This window comes from Jaculus jaculus, chromosome 12 (assembly GCF_020740685.1).
Source record: "Jaculus jaculus isolate mJacJac1 chromosome 12, mJacJac1.mat.Y.cur, whole genome shotgun sequence".
NCBI lineage: Eukaryota > Metazoa > Chordata > Mammalia > Rodentia > Dipodidae > Jaculus > Jaculus jaculus.
The window spans coordinates 75091160-75115122 of record NC_059113.1 but is presented as its reverse complement, the minus strand read 5'-3'; the positions used below and the strand labels follow the sequence as shown (position 1 = coordinate 75115122).

General features: G+C 42.3%; 1 protein-coding gene across 1 annotated transcript; it reads left to right on the top strand.

The window, feature by feature from the left end:
- The first annotated feature begins 177 nt into the window (after positions 1–177).
- On the top strand, positions 178–20202 carry Pgrmc2 (progesterone receptor membrane component 2). The gene is made up of 3 exons (XM_004655807.3): positions 178–595; positions 12200–12355; positions 18025–20202. The coding sequence occupies exons 1-3, from the start codon at positions 178–180 to the stop codon at positions 18120–18122; spliced, it is 672 nt and encodes a 223-aa protein (XP_004655864.1). The 3' UTR covers positions 18123–20202.
- The last annotated feature ends 3761 nt before the right edge of the window (positions 20203–23963 follow it).

Below are 23963 nucleotides of genomic sequence, written 5' to 3'. Positions count from 1 at the left end.
AAAAGAAGCCAGAGGCCAAGGGACGGCAGACAACGTTCCCCGTCAACATCCAATCAAGAGCAGGCGCGGCCCCGCCCCCTTCCTTCACATGATTGGCTGGGGGCTCACAGTGGGCGGGCCGAGCCCGGGTTGGGGCGGGCGGGAGGCGGGGAATGAGGAAGGCGCTGGCGGGCAGTGATGGCGGCGGGTGATGGGGACGTAAAGCTAGGCACCCTGGGGAGTGGCAGCGAGAGCAGCAGCGACGGCAGCGGCGGGAGCCCGGGCGGCGCGGGAGCGGCGGCGGAAGGGGGCGGCTGGGCGGCGGCGTCGTTGGCGCTCGTGGCGGGGGGCGGGGAGATGCTCCTGAACGTGGCGCTGGTGGCGCTGGTGCTGCTGGGGGCCTACCGGCTGTGGGTACGCTGGGGGCGGCGCGGTCTGGGCTCGAGCACCGGAGCTGGCGAGGAGAGCCCGGCCGCCACGCTCCCGCGCATGAAGAAGCGGGACTTCAGCTTGGAGCAGCTACGCCAGTACGACGGGGCACGCACGCCTCGCATCCTGCTCGCGGTCAATGGGAAAGTCTTCGACGTGACCAAAGGCAGCAAGTTCTACGGCCCGGGTGAGGACGAGGAGGAGGCCGGGGTTGGGGGGGCGCGGTGCCCCGCTTCGTGTGCCCAGCCCGGGGTCGTCGGCATACCAGCTGCGGGCGCCTCCAGCTCGTCCGTCCCTTCGACGTTGGGGTTACCGGGGTCCCCCAGAAACCCCTTCTTAGCATGCACTTTACCAGCCATCCCAATTCTTGCACCTTTCTCCTGAGCTGAAGTATTCCACATTCTCTGAGGTGTCGCCTGTCCCGCTGGCCCTCATGCCCTTCTCGTGAGCTTTCTGAGCTCTAGGCTGGAGAGGCGAAAGAGCACATTGCTAAAGTGGGGACCTAAAGTTTTAGGCCTCACAAGTTAAGCATTTTCTTGCGCATGTAGGTATTAATGAACGTATGATCTTTCTTGTCACATATCTGTCTCCTCCTCCATAGGGTCAGGTAGGACACGTAGTTTGAAGTCCCAACCCCTCCACTCAGTGTAGTCCGGGTGTACAAGCAGCCGTCGGACTCCTTTTTCAACAGTTTTGGTTCCAAGACGCTTTCCAAGATTAACACTGCAATGTGAGATGAGGACGAACCAGAATTCAGATCTTACAGACTGACACATACTCTACTCGGCCGAATGTGTGTATGTGTGTGTGTAGGGGGTGGAACTCACATACCCAGCAGGCATGTCTGTGCACTTCTGGTTTAGTGTGTGTGTCTCTCTCTCCTGTGTGTGTGTTGTGTGTGTCTGTCTCTGCACTAGTAGCAAAGCAAGTATTCAAATATAAGTTGATAGTGAGTTACTGTATATTCACTTACAAAAACTGAGGCGAGAAAATTTAGAAGAGCCAAAAGACTCTGCTCTCCCCGAATGCACCAGTTCTGCAAGTTAAAGATATTTAGTTAGACCCTAGCTTTCAGAGAACTTTTTGTATGTCGGGTAGTTGCTTTAGAAACCTTTCTTTTACAGTGCAGTTGAAACATCCACATCAGATTATGCAAATAACTTCGGACTCATGGAACCTGTTGGTATCCCATAAAATTGAGCAATATTATGCATGCTGGTTATGCAGTGATTAATGTTAAGCTTGAGAGAGAAAGCAACTCCTAAAAAATAATGACGTTACAGACCAAAGTGATCTGTTATGGGGAAGAGTACCTTAAATGCAGACAAGCTGGTTGCCTTCTTAATTTAATGTTAGAACATGAGATTTGCTTTTGCTGAATATATGCTTCTGATTTCAGTGCTTGGCTGGATGGTAGTTTAGAAGTGCTTTGGCTTGTCGATTGGATCAGAGATTTAAAAAAAAATTGGAGAGTTTTGGTGTTGTATCTGTTTATTAGTTATTTGTATTGTTGACTGTATATCTACAATCTATCGAAATTATACGTAGTATAAACACCAGATGTCGCTTTACTTACATTAACTGAAATGGTTAATACTTTTTGTTTGTTTTCTTAAGACTATGTAGAACACGAGAATAAGACCAAAGTATAATATTTATAAAGCCAAGTCAAATGATTTTATTTTATTTTTCTCCTTTCTTTTTTGAGGCAGGGGCTCACAGTAGCCCAGGCTATGAAAGTCATGTAGGTGGTTTTGCCTTTAATTTTCCTTTGTCCTTAAACAAATGAAATAATTTTGTAGCAGTGCAATTGAACAGCAATAATTCTTTTCTGAGAATCTTGGCAACTATAAAGAATGAGCTAAGAGACCTAGGAGACTTATTTTCTGTGTGTTGCCAATGGTTTCTCCCATTTTGCAGTTGCAGTTTTAGAATTACAAGATGGATGAATGCCGGGCACAGTGGTACTTGGGAGGCAGAGGTAGGAGGACTGCCATGAGTTTGAGGCCACCTTGAGACTACAGAGTGAATTCCAGGTCAGCCTGAAGCTTGAGTAAGACCCTACTTTGAGGGAAAAAAAAAAAAAAAATTGAGCACAGTGTGGTGGCGCTCACCTTTAATCCCAGCACATGGGAGGCAGAGGTAAGAGAACTGCCATGAGTTCGCCACCCTGAGACTACATAGTGAATTCCAGGTCAGCCTGGGCTAGAGCGAGACCCTACCTCAACCCCTGCAAAAATTGATGTGTTTCCCCTCAAAATTATAGCCATATTTTCTTTTATTTGCACATTATTAAAAAATTCAACTTCTTAAAAATTAAATTTAAGAGCTGGAGAGATGGCTTAGTGGTTAAAGCACTTGCCTACAAAGCCAAAAGATGCAGGTTTGATTTCCCAGGACCCATGTAAGCCAGATGCACAAGGTGGTGTACACATCTGGAGTTTGCAGCAACTGGAAGCCATTCCCTCCCTACCTCCTTCCCTCCCTCAAATAAATAATTAAATTTAATACTGACAAATTTAGGTCATGCCAACAGTTAGCATTTGTCAGTATTTAGTAAAAGGTCAGACACTTGGCTAGTGAGAGGAAAGTGTGACCATTTAAGAAACAGTGAATTTGCTAAGCACTCACTATATCATATCCATTCATTTGTCAGCCTCATAATTCTTCGGTGAAGTTGCTTTGTGTTTTCACCCAGCAGATGAGTCTGAGGTTTAAGTAAGTTGTCTTGGGTCACATAGATATACTTGTCAGTTATGTTTGCTCACAAAGCTAATCTATACTATTGGTTAAACACACTTTCATTTTCATAGCTTTATGTATTGCTGTCTAGTATGGTAGCCACAAATGTCTAAACTTAGTATCATTAGAAATTGGTTCCATTTTGTTCAGTGGTGTGGCCACTGGTAAGTTGCATGTGCTCTGGTAAATAAACCCCCACCCATGCTGATACAAGCAGCCCTAATTTACATACTCAATGGGACACAAACACAAGAAAAAGACATAAAAGTAGAAAAGGGATTACTTGAGTTGATGAAAGGGTTCAGTGGGATCAGGGTAATGGGGTGGGGAAGAGAAGATAATAGGAAGGGATTATGATCAAGTTACACTACATCCATAAATGAAAATTGTCAATATATTTTTTAAAAAGGGAGATACTCAGTAACAACATACCAAGCACTCTGCCACACAGCTTACCATATTGGAGAGTGCACTTTATTGAGACTGGATTTCCATCTGCCCAGAGAGTTCTGACAGCACTGAGTCAAGAAATTAGAGTTGAAGGAGAAGGAAATCCCATTTCTTCATCTTGCTATCTCATTTACTTTTCAAATATCCCTGTGAGATAGGTTACATTTTCATTTTACATTGGTGAAAACTGAAACTCAGAGATTTTGCCCAAAAGTATATACCTAGTAAGTAGCCACACTAAAATCAAACCTAGGTCTAACCAGTCTCACAGGCCGTACTTTGTCATCAGTAGATTGTCTGTCAACTCAATCATAATAGATTTTAAATACTCAGTGATATAATCTAGTGATCTTCCTACCTCAGCCTCCTGAGTGCAGGAACTAAAGGCATCTGCCACCATGCCCTAATCTTAAAGTGCTTTTTAGTCTTTGGAATGGCAAAAGCATAGATACTTGGCCTTCTTAATAGTTTATCTCTTATTCTTGTGTATTCAGTGTATACAGGAATGTCCAATCTTGTTTTAATGTTTTACTTATTTATTTATGGGAGAGAGAAGGGGCATACCAGGGCTTCTAGCCACTGAAAATGAACTCTAGACACATGTGCCACTTTGTGCATCTGGCTTACGTGGGTACTGGGGAATTGAACCTGGGGTCCTTAGGCTTTACAGGCAAGTGCCTTAAATGCTACGCCATTTCTCCAGACCTAATTTCTTTTATCCAAAGCCATATCCAACTCGTTGCTTATTTTTGTTTGCTTGTTTTTGAGGTAGGGTTTTACTATTTTAGATTGAACTAGCACTCAGCAATCTTCCTACTTCTGCCTCCCAAATGCTGGTATTAAAGGTGTAAGCCACCACACTAAATACCACTAAAAAAGTACCTTATGAGCTGCCTTTATTATTACGTATTTGGGAGTTGGGGAAAGATGCACTGGGGCCTTTAAGTGGTTTTTTATTTTTTTTCCCCTGTTTATATCTCCCCCACCCCCAGGTCAGGCTGACCAGGAATTCACTGTGTAGTCTCAGGGTGGCCTCAAACTCATGGCTGTCCTCCTATCTCTGCCTGAGTGCTGGGATCAAAGGTGTGCACCACCATGCCCGGCTCCCCCTGTTTATCTTTGATATGTTAAATTTTATTCACCACTTCAGCCTACAAAACTGCAGGTGAAGCAAGACTTGCAGCCAAACAGCTTCATGGATATCCCAGAGTTGTCACAACCCAGTTGTCATCACAGCTTTTTGCTTTGAAGCAAGCTGGGCCTGTTTGAGCTAATGCCATGCATATCTATATGCTAGTAGTAAGATAAAAGGATCAGCAAAAATTACTGAAGAGTTTAGCACAGGGTGTGGTGGTTCACACCTATAACCTTGGCAGAGTTGCCATGAGTTTGAGGACAGCCTAGCCATAAAGTGAGTCCCAGGGCACCCTCAGCTATGCTATAACACTCTGTCTCTACAAAAACAAAACAAAACAAAATCCTGGGCCTGTATTTCTACCATTTGTTTTCTACAGTGTTTATTTGGTTGCCCCTTCTAAATTCATCATCCCATTGACTTAATCCTAGAGGAATTGTGTTAAATATTGGAGCAAGCTAAAATAGATAAACAGAGCTGGAGGGATGGCTTAGCAGTTAAGGCATTTGCCTACAAAGCCAGAAGACCCAGGTTCAATTCCCCAGGACCCACGCTAGCCAGAAGCACAAGGGGGCACCTGTGTCTGGAGTTCATTTGCAATGGCTGGAGGCCCTGGTGCACCCATTGTCTGTCCCTCATTCTCTGTCAAAAAAATAAATTAATTAAAATTTAAAAAATAAAATAAAATGGATAAACAAAGAATACCAAGGCTATAAAAGTAAGAAACGGGCTAGAGTGATGGCTTAGTAGTTAAGGCACTTGCCTGAGAAGCCTAAGGACCCAGGTTCGATTCCCCCAATAACCACATAAGTCATATGCACAAGGTGGCCCATGTGTCTGGATTTCATTTGCAGTGGGCTGGAGGCCCTGGCATGTCTTCTGTCTCTCTCATAAATACACAAATTAATTAAGTAAGTATATTTTTTAAAGTATGAGACAAGAAGATATTAGAAGAAAGAACTAGTGATACCTGGATTTACCCATTTCAGATGCCTTCTGTGTTCTTCCAACAACCTGTGCTATTCCTATGCACCATGACAAGCATCACTATATATCTCTTGTAATATTTTGGAAGCTGTATCCTTTCTCAGGGTGTGTGTGTGTGTGTGTGTGTGTGTGTGTGTTATATGCATGTTTGTCTTAGTGGTTAAGGCATTTGCCTGCAAGCCTAAGGACCCCAGTTCGGTTCCCCAGGACCCGTGTAAGCCAGATACACAAGTTGGCGCAAGCATCTGGGGTTCATTTGCAGTGGCTAGAGACCCTAGTATGCCTATTCTCTTCTATCTGCCTCTTTGTCTCAAATAAATAAATTAAAATTAAATAAAGTTTTTTTAAAAGATGACAAGGGACTTTTTAGATATCTTTTTTTTTAAATTATTTATTTATTTATTTATTTGAGAGTGACAGACAGAGAGAAAGACAGATAGAGGGAGAGAGAGAATGGGCGCGCCAGGGCTTCCTCTGCAAACGAACTCCAGACGCGTGCGCCCCCTTGTGCATCTGGCTAACGTGGGTCCTGGGGAACCGAGCCTCGAACCAGGGTCCTTAGGCTTCACAGGCAAGCGCTTAACCGCTAAGTCATCTCTCCAGCCCACTTTTTAGATATCTTAAAGTACCTTTCTCTCTCTCTCTCTCTCTCTTTTTTTTTTTTTTTTTTTTTTTGATTTTTCGAGGCAGGGTCTCAGTCAAGCTCAGGCTGACTAGGAATTCACTGTGTATTCTGAGGATGGCCTCAAACTCATAGTGATCCTCCTACCTCTGCCTCCTGAGAGCTGGTATTAAAGGCGTGCACCACCATGCCTGCCTGAAAGTACCTTATTTCTGTAACACTGTCAAAAAGAGGCATCTAAAAGTCTGCAGATGCCAGCTGTAAAGAGATTGGATGTGAGAATGTTCCGAGGCCAGGTTACCACTGTAGCAAGCACATGTAGCACCAGTCCCTGTCACTTCCATTGATTTTCAGATTGGCCCCAACCTGTGGTTAGTTGTAGTTAGCTTTGTATTTCTTACAAATAACATATATCTAGATTTTTAAATCTCATAGCAACATTTGGTCTTTGCTCGTTCATGTGTATGAGTGTGGAGGTCAGAGGACAACCTTGGGTGTTAAAATTTGCCTTCAGCCTTTAATCCCATTACTGGGGAGGCAGAGCTAGGAGGCTTACCATGAGTTTGAGGCCACCCTGAGACTACACACAGTTCCCGGTCAGCCTGAGCTAGCGTGAGACCCTACCTCAAAAAATTAAAATATTAAAAAAACTTGCCTTCCATCTTGCTTGAGGCAGGCTCTCTTTTTCACCACAGTGTTTGCCAGGTTAGTTTTCCCCAGCTTCCAGGGAGCCTCCTGCCTCTGCCTCCCATTGCTCCATAGGTACACTCGGATTACAGACATTCGTGCTGTGATGTCCAGCTTTAAGTGGGTGCTGAGGATCTGAACTAAGTTACTCATGTTTGCATGGCAAGCTTTTAATCAACTGAGCATCTCCATGGCCGTAGTATTTTTTCTTAATAGTTTAAATCAGTTTGTGTGTTTTATGAATGCTGATATATTTAACTTTGTTTCTACCATCTGATTTTGTAATTTCCCTTTGATGCATAGGCACTTCATGACTTTGAATAGTTATGGTTACAACTTAAAAAATATTTTGTTCAAGAAAAAATATTTTATTCAAGTCAAGCGTGGTGGTTCATGCCTTTAATCCTAGCTCTTGAGAGGTAGAGGTAGGAGGATTGCTGTGAGTCTGAGGCAACCCTGAGACCCTAGCTCAGGTCAGCCTGAGCTAGAGTGAGACCCTACCTTGAAAAAAAAAAAAAATTACTTGCAAGCAGAGAGAGGGCAAGAGAATGGGTGCACCAGGGCCTCTTGCTGCTGCAAACAAACTCCAGATGCATATGCCACTTTGTGCATCTGGCTTTAGGTGGGTACTAGGGAACCGAACCCAGGTCGGTAGGCTTTGTACGCAAATGCCTTAACCACTGAGCCATCCCTCCAGCCTGGTTACAACTTTCTGAGTTGGCAATGTTAAGAAAACAATGCACTTCAGGAGAAATTAACTTTTCATATTGACTTTGGATCTTTTTCTGGTCGGACTATATAAGGTACTGGACTCTCATCAGTGCTGGGCAAGACGGCTCCCAGTCAGCTAAGCACAAGGGTGGACAGCTGCTGCTCTGCAGTGTACCATGTTGTTAAGATGTGATGTTGGTAAGTTAGATGTATTAAATGGTATGTTGAGGAATACATAATTTGATTCTTTCCTCACCATTTTCCTCAGATTTTATTCCTTCCATCTTCTCTTTTTGGCTGATAGGGATGCATTCTCATTTTCTACTCTGTGGTGGTTTGAATTAGATGTCCCCATAAACTTATTAATGCTGGGTCCCCAGCTGGTGGCAGTTTGGGAATTGGAGCTTCCTGGAAACAGTGTATTGTTGGGGGCAGGCTTATAGATGTTACAGGCAGCTTCCCTTTGCCAGTGTTTGGCACAGTCTCCAGCTGCTGCTGTTTACCTGATGTTGTCCAGGAGGTGATGTCCACCCTCTGTTCATGCCATCATTTTCCCCTGCCATCATGGAGCTTCCCCTCCAGTCTGTAAGCCAAAATAAATCCTTTCCTCCCATAAGCTGCAGTTGGTTGGGTTCTTTGTGCAACAACTTGAAACTGATTGCAACATACTCTTTGGTGATTTCCTTAAGGTCTGGTTATGAACTCTGTCCTAGCCTTCGGCACAGCATAATAATTTTAACCAATCATCAATTTCAGTGTGAATAAAAGCTGTCTGTTAAAACACTTTACTGCCATTTGATAAATTATCTTTCCCTCAGTGCTTAAGATCCACCTCGGGGACTTATGCATACTAGGCAAGTGCTCTGTTTCTGACATAAACCCTCAGCCCTGTATTACTTTTTTTTTTTTTTTTTTTTTTTTTTGAGGTAGGGTTTCACTCTAATCTAGGCTGACCTGGAATTCCCTATGTAGTCTCAGGGTGATCCTCCTACCTCTGCCTCCCAAGTGCTGGGATTAAAGGCGTGCACCACCACGCCCAGCTCTAAACTAGCTTTTGCTTTTTGGATATACCATACCATACCAAAAGATAATACTAGCTCAATACTAGTTCCTCGTGGGCTTTTTAGTTTTATGGGTAGCCAAGTATAGTTACCAAAAATATGAAAATTGATAGCTTTTAAAGTTTGCTATGTGTGTGTTATTGGAATGGGGAGGAATTGATGGCTCCTCAGATGTGCTTCTGGTTGTTTTAAATCTAGAAAAGTATCCTTTTGTCAGACTTCCTAGCTTCCTTTTTGTCAGACATACTCGTCCAATTCCAACTGTATTCTTGGTCTATAACTGCTAAATCATCCTTTCTTTAATTATTTTTTTTTTAATTGTGTGTGTTTGAGAGGTGTGTGGGGGCTAGTTGTCACTGCAAATGAACTCCATATGTATGGGCTATCATTTCATGCATCTGGCTTTAGGTGGGTACTAGGGAATTCTGAGCTGGTAGGTTTTGCAAGCAAGTACCTAGTTCTGTTTTTTGCTAGTTTGGTTTTTTCAAGGTAGGGTCTCACTTTAGCCCAAGCTAACGTGAATTCACTATGTAGTCCCAGGCTGGCCTCAACCCATGGCAATCGTATTGCTGTCTGCCTCTGGAGTGCTGGGATTAAGGTGCATGCCACCATGCCTGGCTATGCGCCTAGTTCTTAGTCTTATTGTTCTTTCATAGCTGTGCAGCAAAGAGCAGAGAAAATGCTTCTGAGAAGACAAGATTCCTCCTAAGGAAGAGGGAGCAGAGGAATATGTTAATCATGGGATCATTCTTTCCATTAAAGAGTTAACAAACCAAAACGTATTTTGTCTAGAATTTGGTTTATTAGCTGTTGATTCAAGTTTGTTACTGAGTCAGCTACCTAACCCCCCCAAAAAAATCTTACCTCCTAACCAAACATGTTAATTCTCCTAAAATTTAATTTAAGAATTATAGAGCCAGACTTGGTAATGTTAGTCTGTAATCCCAGCTATGTAGGAGGCTGAAGTAAGGAAAACAGCAAGTTCAAGGCTTGCCTAAGCTATAGTACAGGTTGAGGCCATCCTGAGCAATTTACTGACACCCTATCTCAGAATAGTATAAAGTAAAAAGAGGGCTGTATATATAGCTCAGTGATATTGCCTAGAAGGAAGGCAATCTCTATTTATTTATTGATTTGCAAGGGAGAGAATGGATGTGCCAGGGCCTCTAGCTGCTACAGATGAGCTTCAGATGTCTATGCCATTTTATGAATCTGGCTTTAAATGGGTACTGAAGAATTGAACTCATATCATTAGGCTTTGCAAACAAGTGCCTTAACTGCTGAGCCACAACTCCCAACCTTCTAATTTTTGGAGGGGGGATTTTTTCAAGGTAGGGTTTCACTCTAGCCCAAGCTGACCTGGAAGTCACTAGGTAATCTCAGAGTGGCCTTGAGTTCATGGCAGTCCTCCTACTCTGCCTCCCAAGTGCTGAGATTAAAGGTGTACACTGCCATGCCCGGCTTCTTCTAATATTTTTTTAAGTCCTAAAATTACATTCTCAAGTTTTATTATTAAAAACATGCTATAATTTTCAAGATTGTCATTCTAGCCCGTGTTTGAGTTTGTGGGTCCTCTGTATTTTCCAAGACTCAGTGTTTAAAGTAGTAAAAAGAGGGGCTGGAGAGATGGCTTAGCTGTTCAGGCATTTGCCTGCAAAGCCAAAGGACCTCTGTTAGATTCTCTAGGACCCACATAAGCCAGATGCACAAGGGGGCGCATGTATCTGGAATTCATTTGCAGTGGCTGGAGGCCCTGGCAAGCCCATTCTCTCCCTCTCAAATAAATAAATAAAATATATATTTTTTAATTTTTATTTATTTGAAAGAGAGGAATTGGGTACACCAGTGCCTTTAGCCACTGCAAATGAATTCCAAGTGTATGCACCACTTTGTGCATCTGGCTTTATGTGGTTATTGGAGAATGAAACCTGGACTGTCATGCTTTGCTAGCAAGTGCCTTTAACTGCCTAGCTATTTCTTCAGCCTTCAGAGTTAACTTTTAAAAGATTTTTGTTTGATTTTAAATAGCTAGACATTACCAATTGTATGAAGTAAAATTTCTCTTTGATTTCCCAGAATATAAAGTACTATTACGTCTGTTTTTGTGCATATACAGACTTTTAAAGTAGGCATATTTTCCCAGTTTTAGATAAATACTCCTATGCTTGCCTTTGTTTTTCTGTTACTCTAACATAGACTTCTTCTGTGTCTGTACAGTTACCTCCTTCTGATAGCTATATAGTATTTTATTAAGTCAATAGACTAATTTATATAACCACATTTCCTGATAGAGAAAATCAGGTTTTAATACTGATACTGTTGTCTGTTTTACATTGATAGGTGTATTTGACAGTGTTGGGCATCAAACCCAAAGCCTCTTGCATGCCAGATAGGTGCCTCTGAGCTCTTTCCCAGGCCCCTATGGTCTCTTTTTGAATCACGTAATTTGGGTACAGATTTGCTTCCATAAATGACTCTGTTCCAAGGTTAGAATCTTACATTTCTTCTTATTTGAAACTACAGGTAATTTATTTGGAAGAATTTATTATGTTACACTTGCCAGCCACTGCTAGATATTGAGCCACAAAGAGGGACCAGATAGTTGCTATTCCCAGGGACAGACTTGGGGAATATTTCACAACAGTCAACAGCAGCCCGGCAGGTGTTCCCCAGAGAGGATGGTGCCATACTCTCTGGACACGATGCTAACTAACCATTACTTAATGTGCTAGCCCAGTTTTAGAGACTTTGGCTGGGTCTACGGGCATGTACCAACAGACCTGACAGTCAATTTAAAATAAGATAAATGAGTTGTTTTCCTTCATGATAATTGTGTATATATGTTATGGTGGTTAAATGATTCTTGTTTTGTTTTCTTTTTTGATTTTTTTTTAAAGGGTGATATTTTTGATCAGATTATTTAGGAAAAGTTTATTGAGAATGCACTGGGCATTGAATGAGGCACAAGGGCTTCAAAGATTCTGTGTACCACTTCTTTCCAAGCACACTGGCCTCTACAGTTACCTTCCTCGGTTTCTTCTTTGCCTAACTGTCTACATCTGAATTCAAGGTTTGGGTATCTGAAGTAATTAAAATTTAGTTTCACCAGGCATGGTGGTATCCCAGCACTGAGGCCGAAGGATCATATTGATAGTGAGTTCTGGGTTAGCCTTGGCTAGACTGAGACCAAAAACAAACAAGAACAAAAAATTCATAAAATTTAATACCAGTGAAAATCTTGGTTTTGATGAAAAGGCAAATTTCTAATGAATTTCTGATCTGCATATTTTGAAATTAAGGCTGTATTCCAAATATGAGTCATAGTGGGGGGCTTTTATTATTTAGACATTTTAAAACACTGTTAGGTAACCTAAGTAATTTCTGGCCTTTTTTCAGCGGGCCCATATGGAATATTTGCTGGCAGAGATGCTTCCAGGGGACTGGCAACATTTTGCCTAGATAAGGATGCACTTAAAGATGAATATGACGATCTCTCAGATTTGAATGCAGTACAGATGGAGAGTGTTCGAGAATGGGAAATGCAATTTAAAGGTATCTTCTTTATTTATTTTTTGTTGAATTTTTAAAAAAATTTTTATTAGTATTTTCCATGATTATAAAAAAAAATCCCATGGTAATTCCCTCCCTCCCCCCCATGCACACTTTCCCCTTTGAAATTCCATTCTCCATCATATTTAAAGGTATCTTCTTAATGGTTTTATTGGATTATTTGGGAAATTATACCCACTCTCTTTCCCTTTCTCTGTTTATAAATAAATAAATCTGTGTGTGTGTCTCTATGCGTCTGTGTCTGTGTGTGTTTTATGTGAGTTCATTATGGCTTTAAAAAAAAATAATGAGGGCTGGAGAGATGGCTTAGTGGTTAAGTGCTTGCCTGAGGACCCTGGTTCGAGGCTCGATTCCTCAGGACCCATGTTAGCCAGATGCACAAGGGGGTGCATGCATCTGGAGTTGGTTTGCAGTGGCTGGAGGCCCTGGCACACCCATTCTGTCTCCCCCTTGTTGCTCTCAAATAAATAAATAAAAATAAAAATATTAATAATAATGATGTTGAAGGCTTTTGGGGGTTGGAGAGATGGCTTAGCAGTTAAGGTGCTTGCCTACAAAGCCTAAGGATCCAGGTTTGATTCTCTGGGTCCCATGTAAGCCAGATGCATGTGGTGGCACATGTGTCTGGAGTTAGTTTTCAGTGGCTAGAGACCCTGGCATGCCCATTCTTTCTCCCCCACCCCTCTCTCTGTCTCTAATAAATAAATAAATAAAAATAAATCTTTAAAAATAAATAAATAAAGGCTTGTATTTAAAACTGATTAGAAGGAAGACCGAATTAGTGATTTGAATGCTAATTATATTCCAAAATGATTTAACTGGTCTTAACTTCGATGAAAAAAGAATACTCTTCCTTCTAGAATGTCTTGGTGACATGTTTTTACATCCTGGGTCACCATCATTGGCACTTGTCCTGGCTCTCCTGTGTGGGGAGTTCTCTCACCTGATCCTCTCCAGTGTGGGGAGTCTGTCATTTAAACCAATGAAAGACTAATCTACTTAGCCTTAGCTTTAATTCTGACCAAAACAAACATACATTGCCTGCATACAAGGGTCCAAATTTAATTTGGTCACACCAAAGCAAGAAAAACAGGTCTAAGGAGAGGTTGATTTGGGAAGGAATGATCATGTCATAAGGTTTATACACTGAAGCATCGTAGAGTGCAGAGTAACAAATTAACTACTCTCTACTCATTCTGTGTTTGTTTTTTGGATTTTTTTTTTAAATTGTACTACAAAGAGGTAGAGAGAGGGGAAGTAGGTATGGATATGCCAACGCCTCTTGCCACTGCAAATGAACTCCAGTACATGTAACACTTTGTGCATCTGGCTTTACATGGGTACAGGGGAAATCAGACTCAGGCCATCAGGCTTTGCAAACCAGTACCTTTAACTGCTGAGCCATCTCCTCAGCCCTGTTTTAGAGAACTCTGTCATCTTTTCACCCAAGAATATTTCTCAGTTAGATGTTTCCCATGTGGTTCTCTAGCTCTTCTAACACTCCCCATTCAGCCTTAGGAAAGTTGCCATTTTCTTCTTGGTCTATTCTGCACAATAGCCCTAGGATTTTTCCATCCACTTCTATGTATGCAAAGCCCAATATACTATCAATTTTTAAAAAGATATTTTTATTGATGTGTGAATAGAGAATAGGTACACCAGGCTCTCTGGCCACTGCAAATGAAGTCCATATACCTGCACCATTTTGTGCATCTGCCTTTACATGTGAACAGGGCAATCGAACCTGAGCCAGCAGACTTTACAAGCAGGTGCCTTTGACTGTTGAGCCATCTCTCCAGCCCATATTTATCAATTTTAAGTAACTTTAAAATTCTCTATATTGCCAGTATGTGTGTATATGTATTTATGTGTGCCAGATTGGCCTCAAATTCATGGTAATTCTTCTGCCTCAGCCTTAGTGCTGGAACTAGAGGTGTGTACACGTGCATGTGTTCATGCACTTTTTGTAAGGTTTAGAGAGACTATTAGTTTAAGAGAAGGAATGAGGAGATAGTATGAAGAGCTCCTGCCCATGAGAAGACAGGAGGGGATAAAGCCTACCTAAAGTCCCAAATTGGGGTCATGTATAGGTTCTGAATGGAGCCTGGGCTAACCAGCATGACACCAGGATTTAGGGCTGATTAGCCAACCACAGGACAGAATCAGGTTTAATCCTTCCAGGAATCTTAATTCTAGGAAAATGGAACTCCTTCCTAGGGAGGAACTCAAGTTGTTTATTAAAAAAAAAAAAAAAAAGATCCCAAGGAACTCCTTCAGGCATGAGATAAGGAGAAGCCAGATCCTTCTCTGATACCTAGCAAAGGACAGGCTCAAAGACACTCCCTTTTGGGCTGGAGAGATGGCTTAGCGGTTAAGCGCTTGCCTATGAAGCCTAAGGACCCCGGTTCGAGGCTCGGTTCCCCAGGTCCCACATTAGCCAGATGCACAAGGGGGCGCACGTGTCTGGAGTTCGTTTCCAGAGGCTGGAAGCCCTGGCACGCCCATTCTCTCTCCCTCTATCTGTTTTTCTCTCTGTGTCTGTCACTCTCAAATAAATAAATAAATAAATGACATCCCCTTTTACTTTTGGAGGCCCAGTCACCCTAAACTGCCTCAGTCCTTCCTCTCAGGAAGCAACCCTAATTAGGGTATTGAGGCAATGACCAATCTGGCTTATTCAAGCTGAGTGGGGTTTTGAGTGTGGCAGTTGGGAATTTTCTCCAGTGGGTCTATGTAAGGGACCCTGTTTTGTTTCTCAATTTGTTTCTTTCTCTCCTTCCTTTTTCTTCCTTCCTTTTCCTTCCTTCCTTCCTTGCACACCAGAGCCTCAGCCACTGAAATCGAACTCCAGGCACTTGTACCACCCTTGTGCACCTAGCTAACATAGGATCTAGAGTTGAACATGGGTCCTCAGGCTTCACAGGCAAGCACCTTAACTGCCAAGCCATCTCTCCATCCCTGTTTCTTTCCTTTTAATTAAATTTTGATTTTGTTTTTAAAAAGATTTTACTCTTTGTTTTTTTCAGGGTAGGATCTCGTTCTAACCCAGGCTGACCTGTAATTCACTATGTAGTATCTGGCTGCCCTCAAACTCACAGTGATCCTCCTCCTTCTGCCTCCCACATGTTGGGATTAAAGGTGTATGCCACCATGCCACTGAGGGCCCTCATCACTGGGGTTATTGGTATTCACTGTGGGTTCTTGAAGGCCTCAGTCTGTCTCTGGGGGTTGCCAGAGGGAACTGTCCCTTAGGCTAAGGATTTCCATTCTCGTAGACCTTCAGGCCTTGGAGGGCAGTTTAGCAAGGGGACCCAGGACCATCTGAGTATGATTAATATTAAGCAAAAGTAGATGAGGTCAAAACAGTAGCTGAGTACACAAACTCCTAAAATTAACATAAATGATGAGCATAGTTCCCTTTCCACCGAGAAATTACCCATGGCTGTTAGAACACATGAAGCTTGGGTAGGATATACCTACATTATCTGTTTAGTCTGATGGAAAGGTGTAGGATAGGATAGGTTGAATCCTTTCAGGACCCAGACTCCTTTTTTCACCCTCTGGTATTCCTAAATAAGTGACGCTAGATTGGTATAACTGAGCTTTTTCTTTTGAGACTTTAATCCTCACTTGGCCAGAAAATCGAGAAGAGTCTCGAGGTCATTTCTTCAGAAGCTCCACAAAGCAAAAGATCATCTAGCAGGGTGGACTCAGGACTCTTCCAGTCTATGAGGTTCTCAGCCAGAGTAAAGCCAAACAAGTGGGGACTATCTATACAGCCTTGGGGTAAAACTGTCCAGGTACCTTGGCCTGTCATCTGGGTTGGGTCTTCGAAGGCTAACTGGTAGGGAAGTAGGAAGAAAGCAGCTGAGTAATCTGCTGGAGATGGCCCTGGAGACGCCCTTTGGGAAGGCTTTTCCTGAGTGACTTTCTTTACTGCTAAAATTTTGTTGGTGTCTGTTCTTTCTTTTCTCTCTCTCAACCTTTTTCTAAGTCCTGATTGTAATAAATACAAGTGTGTATGCACTTTTCTGTATGGATGGTTGTATGGAAGACAGAGAACAGGCTTGGATATCATCCTCAGGAGTGCCATATTTTTAAAACCAGGGTTTTCATAGGCCTGCAGCTCACCAGTTAAGGTAGACTACTGGGCTAGCAAGCCCCAGTGATCTGTCTTCCCAGACTAGAGAATGCCGACACATACCACCTACCTAGCACTTTACATGCGTGCTAGGGGCCCAATTCAGGTCCACACACTTGAGAGGCAAGCGCTTTACTGACTGAGCTATCTCCCCACCCCACCCCCATCAAGTGTATGTTTTGTTTATTCAAGGTAGGGTCTCACTCTCGCCAAGGCTGACCTAGAACTCACTGTTGTCCCAGGCTGGCCTTGCACAACAATCCTCCTGCCTCTGTCTTCTGAGTGCTGGGATTAATGGCATGCACTACCGTGCCCAGCTAATAATTATATTTTGAGCCTTTCGAAGAGGCTGGGTGTGGTGGCACACACCTTAATCCTAGCACTCAGGAAGGAGGCAGAGGTAGGAGGATTGCTGTGAGTTCAAGGCCACCCTGAGACTACATGGTGAATTCCAGGTCAGCCTGAGCTATAGTGAGACCCTACATTGTGGGAAAAAAAATATTCTCAGATGCATAGTAACAATTAGTTGACTCCAGCCTGGTCCAGGTCTCACTCCAAGATCAGTCCTATACATGCATTTTTTTTTTAACTCTCCAAGTGATTCTGATACCATGTTGATTAGGAACCACTGGTACTGGGCTAGGGGTGTAGATCAGTGGGTAGTTTTCTTGCTTGTTAGACTTAAACACTTGTTAGACTTAAACTTATCCCCAGTTCCACATAACTGAGTGTGGTGGCTCACACTTGTAATATCAGTACTCAGGAGGTGGAAGCAGAGGGATCATAAGTTCAATGTTTTCAGTTACATAGCAAGTTCAAGGCTAGCCTGAGGTACATAACACCTTGTCATTGGGCCTATAGAGATGGCTTAGCAGTTAAGGCATTTGCCTGCAAAGCCAAAGGACCCTGGTTCACTTCCCCAGGACCCATATAAGCCAGATGCACAAGGTGGCACATGTGTCTGGAGATTGTAATGGCTAGAAGCCCTGGTACACCCATATTCATTCTCTCTCTCTCTCTCTCTTTCTGTGTGTGTGTGTGTGCGCGCGCGCGTGTGCTTGCATCCTTCTCCCCCCTCCCCAATAAATAAAACTAAGGTTTTTTTGTTTTGTTTTGTTTTGTTTGTTTGTTGAGGTACAGTTTCACTCTAGTCCAAGCTGACCTGGAATTCACTATGTAGCTTCAGGGTGGCCTCAAATTCATGGTGATCCTCTTACCTCTGCCTCCCATGTACTGGGATTAAAGGCATACACTATCACACCCAGCTAAGAAAAATACTTTTTTAAATGAAAATTTAAAAAAAAAAAGAACTACCACTGGTACTATCAAGCATGCCTGCAAAGAATTTTCAAATCTTGTGAATTTCATAATACTCTTCTCTTCAACCCTTACATACATGTAAATGAAACATTAGGGAGAATTTTTTTTTTCTGAAGGCACGTGCTTTTCTTATAATGAAGCATTCAAACAGATCTGACTACTACTGATTTTCTTTTAATCTATCTTTCAGAAAAGTATGATTATGTAGGCAGACTTCTCAAGCCAGGGGAAGAGCCTTCAGAATACACAGATGAAGAGGACACCAAGGATCACAGCAAACAGGACTGAACTTTGTAAACAACCAAAGCCGGGGGCCTTCGGAACTGCAGCTCTTCCTCTCTTCACAGAATGTCAGTGTCTCGGTCTGATTTACCTGCTGCCGAAACATTCAGCGCAGTGAACAAGATCAGTGAGTCTCGTGATGAAGATGAGAGTGCCGGCATTACTCATGCTGCCAACTGAACTTGTGCAGTTACTGTAATGTCTTCTGAGACTTCATCCTGAAAAGGAGATAGGATGGCTTCTTAAATAGCAAGAAAAGTCTCCTGGTTACATTAGCGTCTCTCTTTCTTTCTCTCTCACACACACATCTCTCTCTATCTCCCTTTTACTCCTCCTCTGTCTCCTGCCTTTCTGTCCCTCTCCTCTCTCATTCTCTGTTTCTCTTATTTTTAAAGACGAAAGTGTATCAAAGACAACCAGATATGTATTTTGCTACTCAAGTATACAGATCAGAAGAACCAGAAAGGGATTCCTAATTCACATGCTGTGTTTCCATTTTAGTATTGAGGAGGGAAGAAACCTGAGTAGGGCAAGTGGGAAGTTGCACATTAATTTGGGTAGTTCAGACTACTGAAACATTAAAATGTGAATTCCCAAACTTTTCTTTTGGGGCTTTGTCAGGGAAAAGAAAAAACTTCATAGAAAGCATTGAAAATTAAAAGGGATTTCAAACAGATTAATGTCAAAGCTATTCCCCAACTGAGGTCACTTAAAATCAGTTTTCTTTCCTTCCCCTAGGTCAAATCAATATTAATTGTGCCTTATTTCACTTCCATAAGCTTGAATTATTTTTAGAAAAATCCCCTGTATGAATTCAGAAGTCACTACAAGCAACATTGAGACTGACATGGGATAGTCTCTTGACTGTAAAACATTGATGTCATTCTGTGTATGTAGAATGTTTAAAGGAATATTCAGTGTTAACTGCCATATATTAAATATACAGAAACTTAATTAGCATTATAATGGCCAAATGTATTCTCCCATGCTTTTCTCTTTTTCCAAAAAAAGAAAAAGAAAAACAACAACCCCTCACCCCCCAAACAGCTGCCTAATTTTAAGAATCTGACCCTCTACATGTCACTGGCATGAGTTGTGGGGTCATGGTGTGGATGTCTGTGTGGGTGCGTCAGATGTGTGTGAGAGTGCCTTGGAAGGGACTGTTTCTGCAGACACTGTAAATACACGTACCATTTTAATAAAGCATGTACAATAAGACAGAGACGCTTGACTTGGACTTCATATGCAAAACTGAGCCAGTGCACTGCACATTGTAAGGTTGCATTTGATTCAAGATGAAGAGAAAATCTTGGAAATGAAAAGCAGGCACTGGTAACCAAGCTGTACACATTGTACCACATTCAGTGTAAGTTGAGGAAGAAATTCCACTTTGGTGGAACATTCTCGATCTGAGATCATTCAGGTAAGAATCTAGAGTGTACATATTTGTACTTATATTTTGATGCCCACTGATTATACTAGAAGTGATAGCTCTTCAAGCAATAGTTGTTGAACACACCAACAGTCAAGGATATTGTACTAAGTTCTTCCACTATTAGGTTAAAAAGTCCTCAAAGCCCTATTTATGTCAGTGGTTTGACTTCATCATGACTAGGTTCTTGGTCAGGGACAATTTGTATACACAAAACATTCTATGTAGGTCACCAGTTCAAGATTTCTGCTTAGATGCTGTAAAATATGCAGAGGTCGGCAAAGAAAGGGGAGCTTTCACTGCAGAGTAAGCTGAAGTTGTGCGGAATACTATATTCTATCCAACCCTGGATTGTTCTGTAGAAAATGCCCATCCTCAGCCAAATCTTGGCTAAAGAATGATTGTGAAGACTAAAGACAGTTGGCAAATGCTTTGGGTGTTTTTGTGTAAAATATTTTCTAAACAAAAAAAGTTGTTAAAAGTATGTGTCCTCCATAGTAAACTGATATTTGGGCCTAAAGTTCAATAAATCTGCACGTGTGAATAGAGAAACCTAAAGTATTCGTGCAGTAAAAATAATGCATTCTGTTAAGAAAAAATAAGTAATTTTGTGGTTTGGACTTGAAATAAACTGTGTTCTATAGATAACTTCAATGGAATGTTGTCATTGTCAGTTAGCTTGGCCAGCAGTGTGAAGCGAGTGAACTAACCCTGGTAGTGTGTATTCCCCACTTAGCTTGTAGTTCCCAGGCTTGCCTGATTATTGCCATCATTTACTGAGAAGCTCAAATGTAAATCTTTTTTTCTTCCCTTCAGTGTTGGGATTTGAAACCAGGACTTCACACATGTTAGGCAAGTGTTCTGTCTACCACTGAGCTACATCCCCGGCCTCAAAGTATAGCTCGAGTAGATCTTGAGGTACCTACTGAGCCAGAAAATTTGTATAGGGGACTGTGATAGAGAAACATTGCACACATCTTTGCAAGTTACATGGTCTCTAAGTGTCAGGCAGTTGCAATAGGGCTTGTAGATAATTTTGGTCTAATTCCCTACATTTGATTTTGTATCATTCTCTACATTTAAGAGTTCTGAGTTAAAATTTGTGCAAAATAATATTTGGCCTTAAAAAGAGTAAATTTTAGGGTTGGAGGGATGGCTTCATGATTAAGGCATTTGCCTGCAAAGCCAAAGGACCCAGGTTCGATTCTTCAGGACCCACATTAGCCAGATGCACAAGGGGGTGCATGTGTCTAGAGTTCATTTGTAGTAACTGGAGGCCCTGGTGCACCCATTGGCTCCCCCTTTCTCTGTCAAATAAGTAAAATAAATAAATTTTATATGAATGGCTTATTAAGTAACAAAAGATCTTTCTAAGTGGGGAAACAAACAAGGCCTTAAGACATGTCCCCATATCCAGTAGTTCTAATTCTATAATAAGGAAAAGTAACTATAGATGTCGAAATGGTTATTTTCAAATCTAAAATATATATGAATGATTGACCAAGAATCGCTTAATTCAAAAGACTTCCTTATAATGAGAACAATAGTGAATCTTCTAACTTGTGCCAGGACATCCTTAAGTCCTGTGTCCAAAAATATATTTGTACATCCTTTAATGGCACACATTGGCTCTGCTATCTCTGGGACAAATTTTAAAAGGTACACTCTGGAAGGCTATTATACAAAAATATGATGCATTCACCATTATTAAAGTTAAATGTTGTGTATATGTTCCTGATAACTCTGCTGATATCTTGTCTTATTTTACAAGCCATACAGAAACAGATTTAGGCAATGTCAGACCCTGCTGTGACACTCAGTGAACAGTTCTTGAAGAAAATCTACCAGCTCATGTTCAGATGGTCCTGAAAATCCAGCTCCACCTACCTGGGTTCCCTCCAATGCTCCCCAAGCCCTAGAAGTCCCCAAGAAGGACAACCCTAAAGGCAACAGTTTGCTATATGCTCACTTCTCATTTCCTTTTATTCTTCCCAACATTTTCTTCCAAGACTATCTTCCTGTACTCCATCAATACATTTTTCTCTTAGAATAGTTGCTCTCTCTTGGAAAGACTTTCTAACTGCACTAACTACTTTCTAACTACACTCCTGTTCAGCCAGAAGCAGTTCAAGATCTGATGTCATTGCCCCCTGTCCTCTAACAGCAGTTAGAGTGTCTTCTCATGAGATGGAGAACCACGAAGGGAGTACAGTTGGGGTGACTGGACCCCTGAAGGTAAAAAGGGTAGGAAAGTTTGCACTTGCTAGAAATTAAAGATGATCTGACTTCTTATAGCTTGCCTAGTTCCCTAGACCTGTTTTTCCACAAACAACTAGGACCACTCCTGGGAGGGAGGTCTTTCTTAGGATTTAAACATTGTGGTTGGTCAAGTTCAGCCCCCAGAACTTGGTGCCAGGACTAACCTCTTCCTGAGACAGACCCTAGCCCTAACCAGCTAGCTGTCTCTGGTTCAGTTGAACCAGAAGACTGCCTACCACCACTAAAAGGTTATAAATCTTTGCAAGGAGAGGGCAGGCTGTCTGACCACTTGGGAACTTCCAACTGTGGGTAAGTTTTTCCTTCCATTGAGCCTGGACTGGCTTGGCAGGCCCAGTCTGGAGGACCCCCTAGCCCTTACTCCACATGGGCTCCTTTATTCCTCCCAGCTCCCCACATGGCAGGAGCTCCATGAACTTCCTTTTCTCTCCATGGTTTTTCCAGGCCTTCCACGTGGAATCTCTAGCCACATTGGTGCCTTTCCTTGGCTCTCTACTTCCTTCAATGAATGTAATTTTTAAGTAGATCTTAATATTTTGTATATTTTTATCTTTTCCTAACATCTCCAACCTGATGTGACCTCCAAATAAAAGTTGTATTGTTTGAGTATAGCCAGTTTTCTGCATGTACAGATGAACCTATTCAGACCCTCATTTGTTGCTAAAACTGCTGAGGTTTTCCTAATTCTCCCTACCTTCTTGTGAGTTTCAGACTCAACAGTACAGTGACCTCTAACCACTAGCTAAACAATGTGTTCAGTTAGCTTGGGAGAAATTGTTCTCTACAAACTTGATTTTGCATCAGACTCCTTGTCCAAGAATTCTACTTACCCTGTTGATGAAGAAGTGCCCAGCTTGTAAGAGATCTGTATTGCTGCATGAACGTCACCATATAGAACTTCTGAATTGTTAATTATTTACAAGCAGAGAAAGAGTGAACACTCCAGGGCCTCTTGTCACTGCCAATGAACTCCAGGTGCATATACCATTTTGAACATCTGGCTTTATATAGGAATGGGGGAATCAAACCTGGGCTTGCAGGCTTTGCAAACAAGTACCTCCAACCACTGAGCCATCTCCCCAGCCCCAACCCAAGCATATGGAGAATGGAAGTGAAGGACAAGTGCAGAATAATAGTAAATGAATTTGAATTCTTGAGGAAGCAAATGCAGAAAGGCAGCCTTGCCACTAGTCAGCTATCTATTTGGTAGGCAGTATTCGTCGGATTATGGTCTTACTTGGCTCTGTCCCTCCCCCAAATAAATTAATGGCAGATACATTTGTGTTACTGAATTTATGATAGAATTATCTGTCCTGATGAACCAGGCACCAGATTTGTGCCACTATCTTAAGCCCAGTGTTTTCCTCAACCCTACTGCACTGCTAGTAGTAAAATGCTCTGCAGTACATTTTTGTTGAATGAATTTTTAAACTGAAGAGGCCACCATAGCGTTAAACAGGGCTCCCAGGAAGCACTGAGGCCTCAGAAAGAGCCTAGGAGCTATATTCAACAGAACTTTTCTGATTTTTTTTTTTTTTTTTGAAATGATAGTCTCCAGAGTGGCTTCAAATTTAGTGTATAGGCAAAGTGGTCTTGAACTCCTGATCCTCCTTGTGGTGGCTTGATATAGGTACCTCTCATAAACTCGTGGTTGTTTTTTTTTGTTTTTTTTTTTTTGGTGGGGGTTTCGAGGTAGGGTCTCACTCTGGTCCAGGCTGACCTGGAATTAACTCTGTCATCTCAGGGTGGCCTTGAACTCATGGCAATCCTCCTACCTCTGCCTCCTGAGTGCTGGGATTAAAGGCGTGCGCCACCACGCCCAGCTAAACTCATGTGTTTTTAATGCTTGGTTCTCACCCAATGGCAGTTTGGGAGGTAGAGCCTTACTGGAGGAGATGTGTTGGGGCTGGAGCTTAAGGGTGTTATAGCCAGCTCCCCTTTGCTAGTTTGGCTCACTTTCCTGCGACTGTTGTCCACCTGATGTTGACAGAGGTGATGTCCACCCTCTGTTCATGCCGTGCTTTCCCCTGGCACCATGGAGCTTCCTCTCAAAACTGTAAGCCACAATAAACTCTTCCCTCTCACAAGCTGCTTTTGGTTGGGTGCTTTGTGCCACAATGAGAAGGTAACTGTTGTGC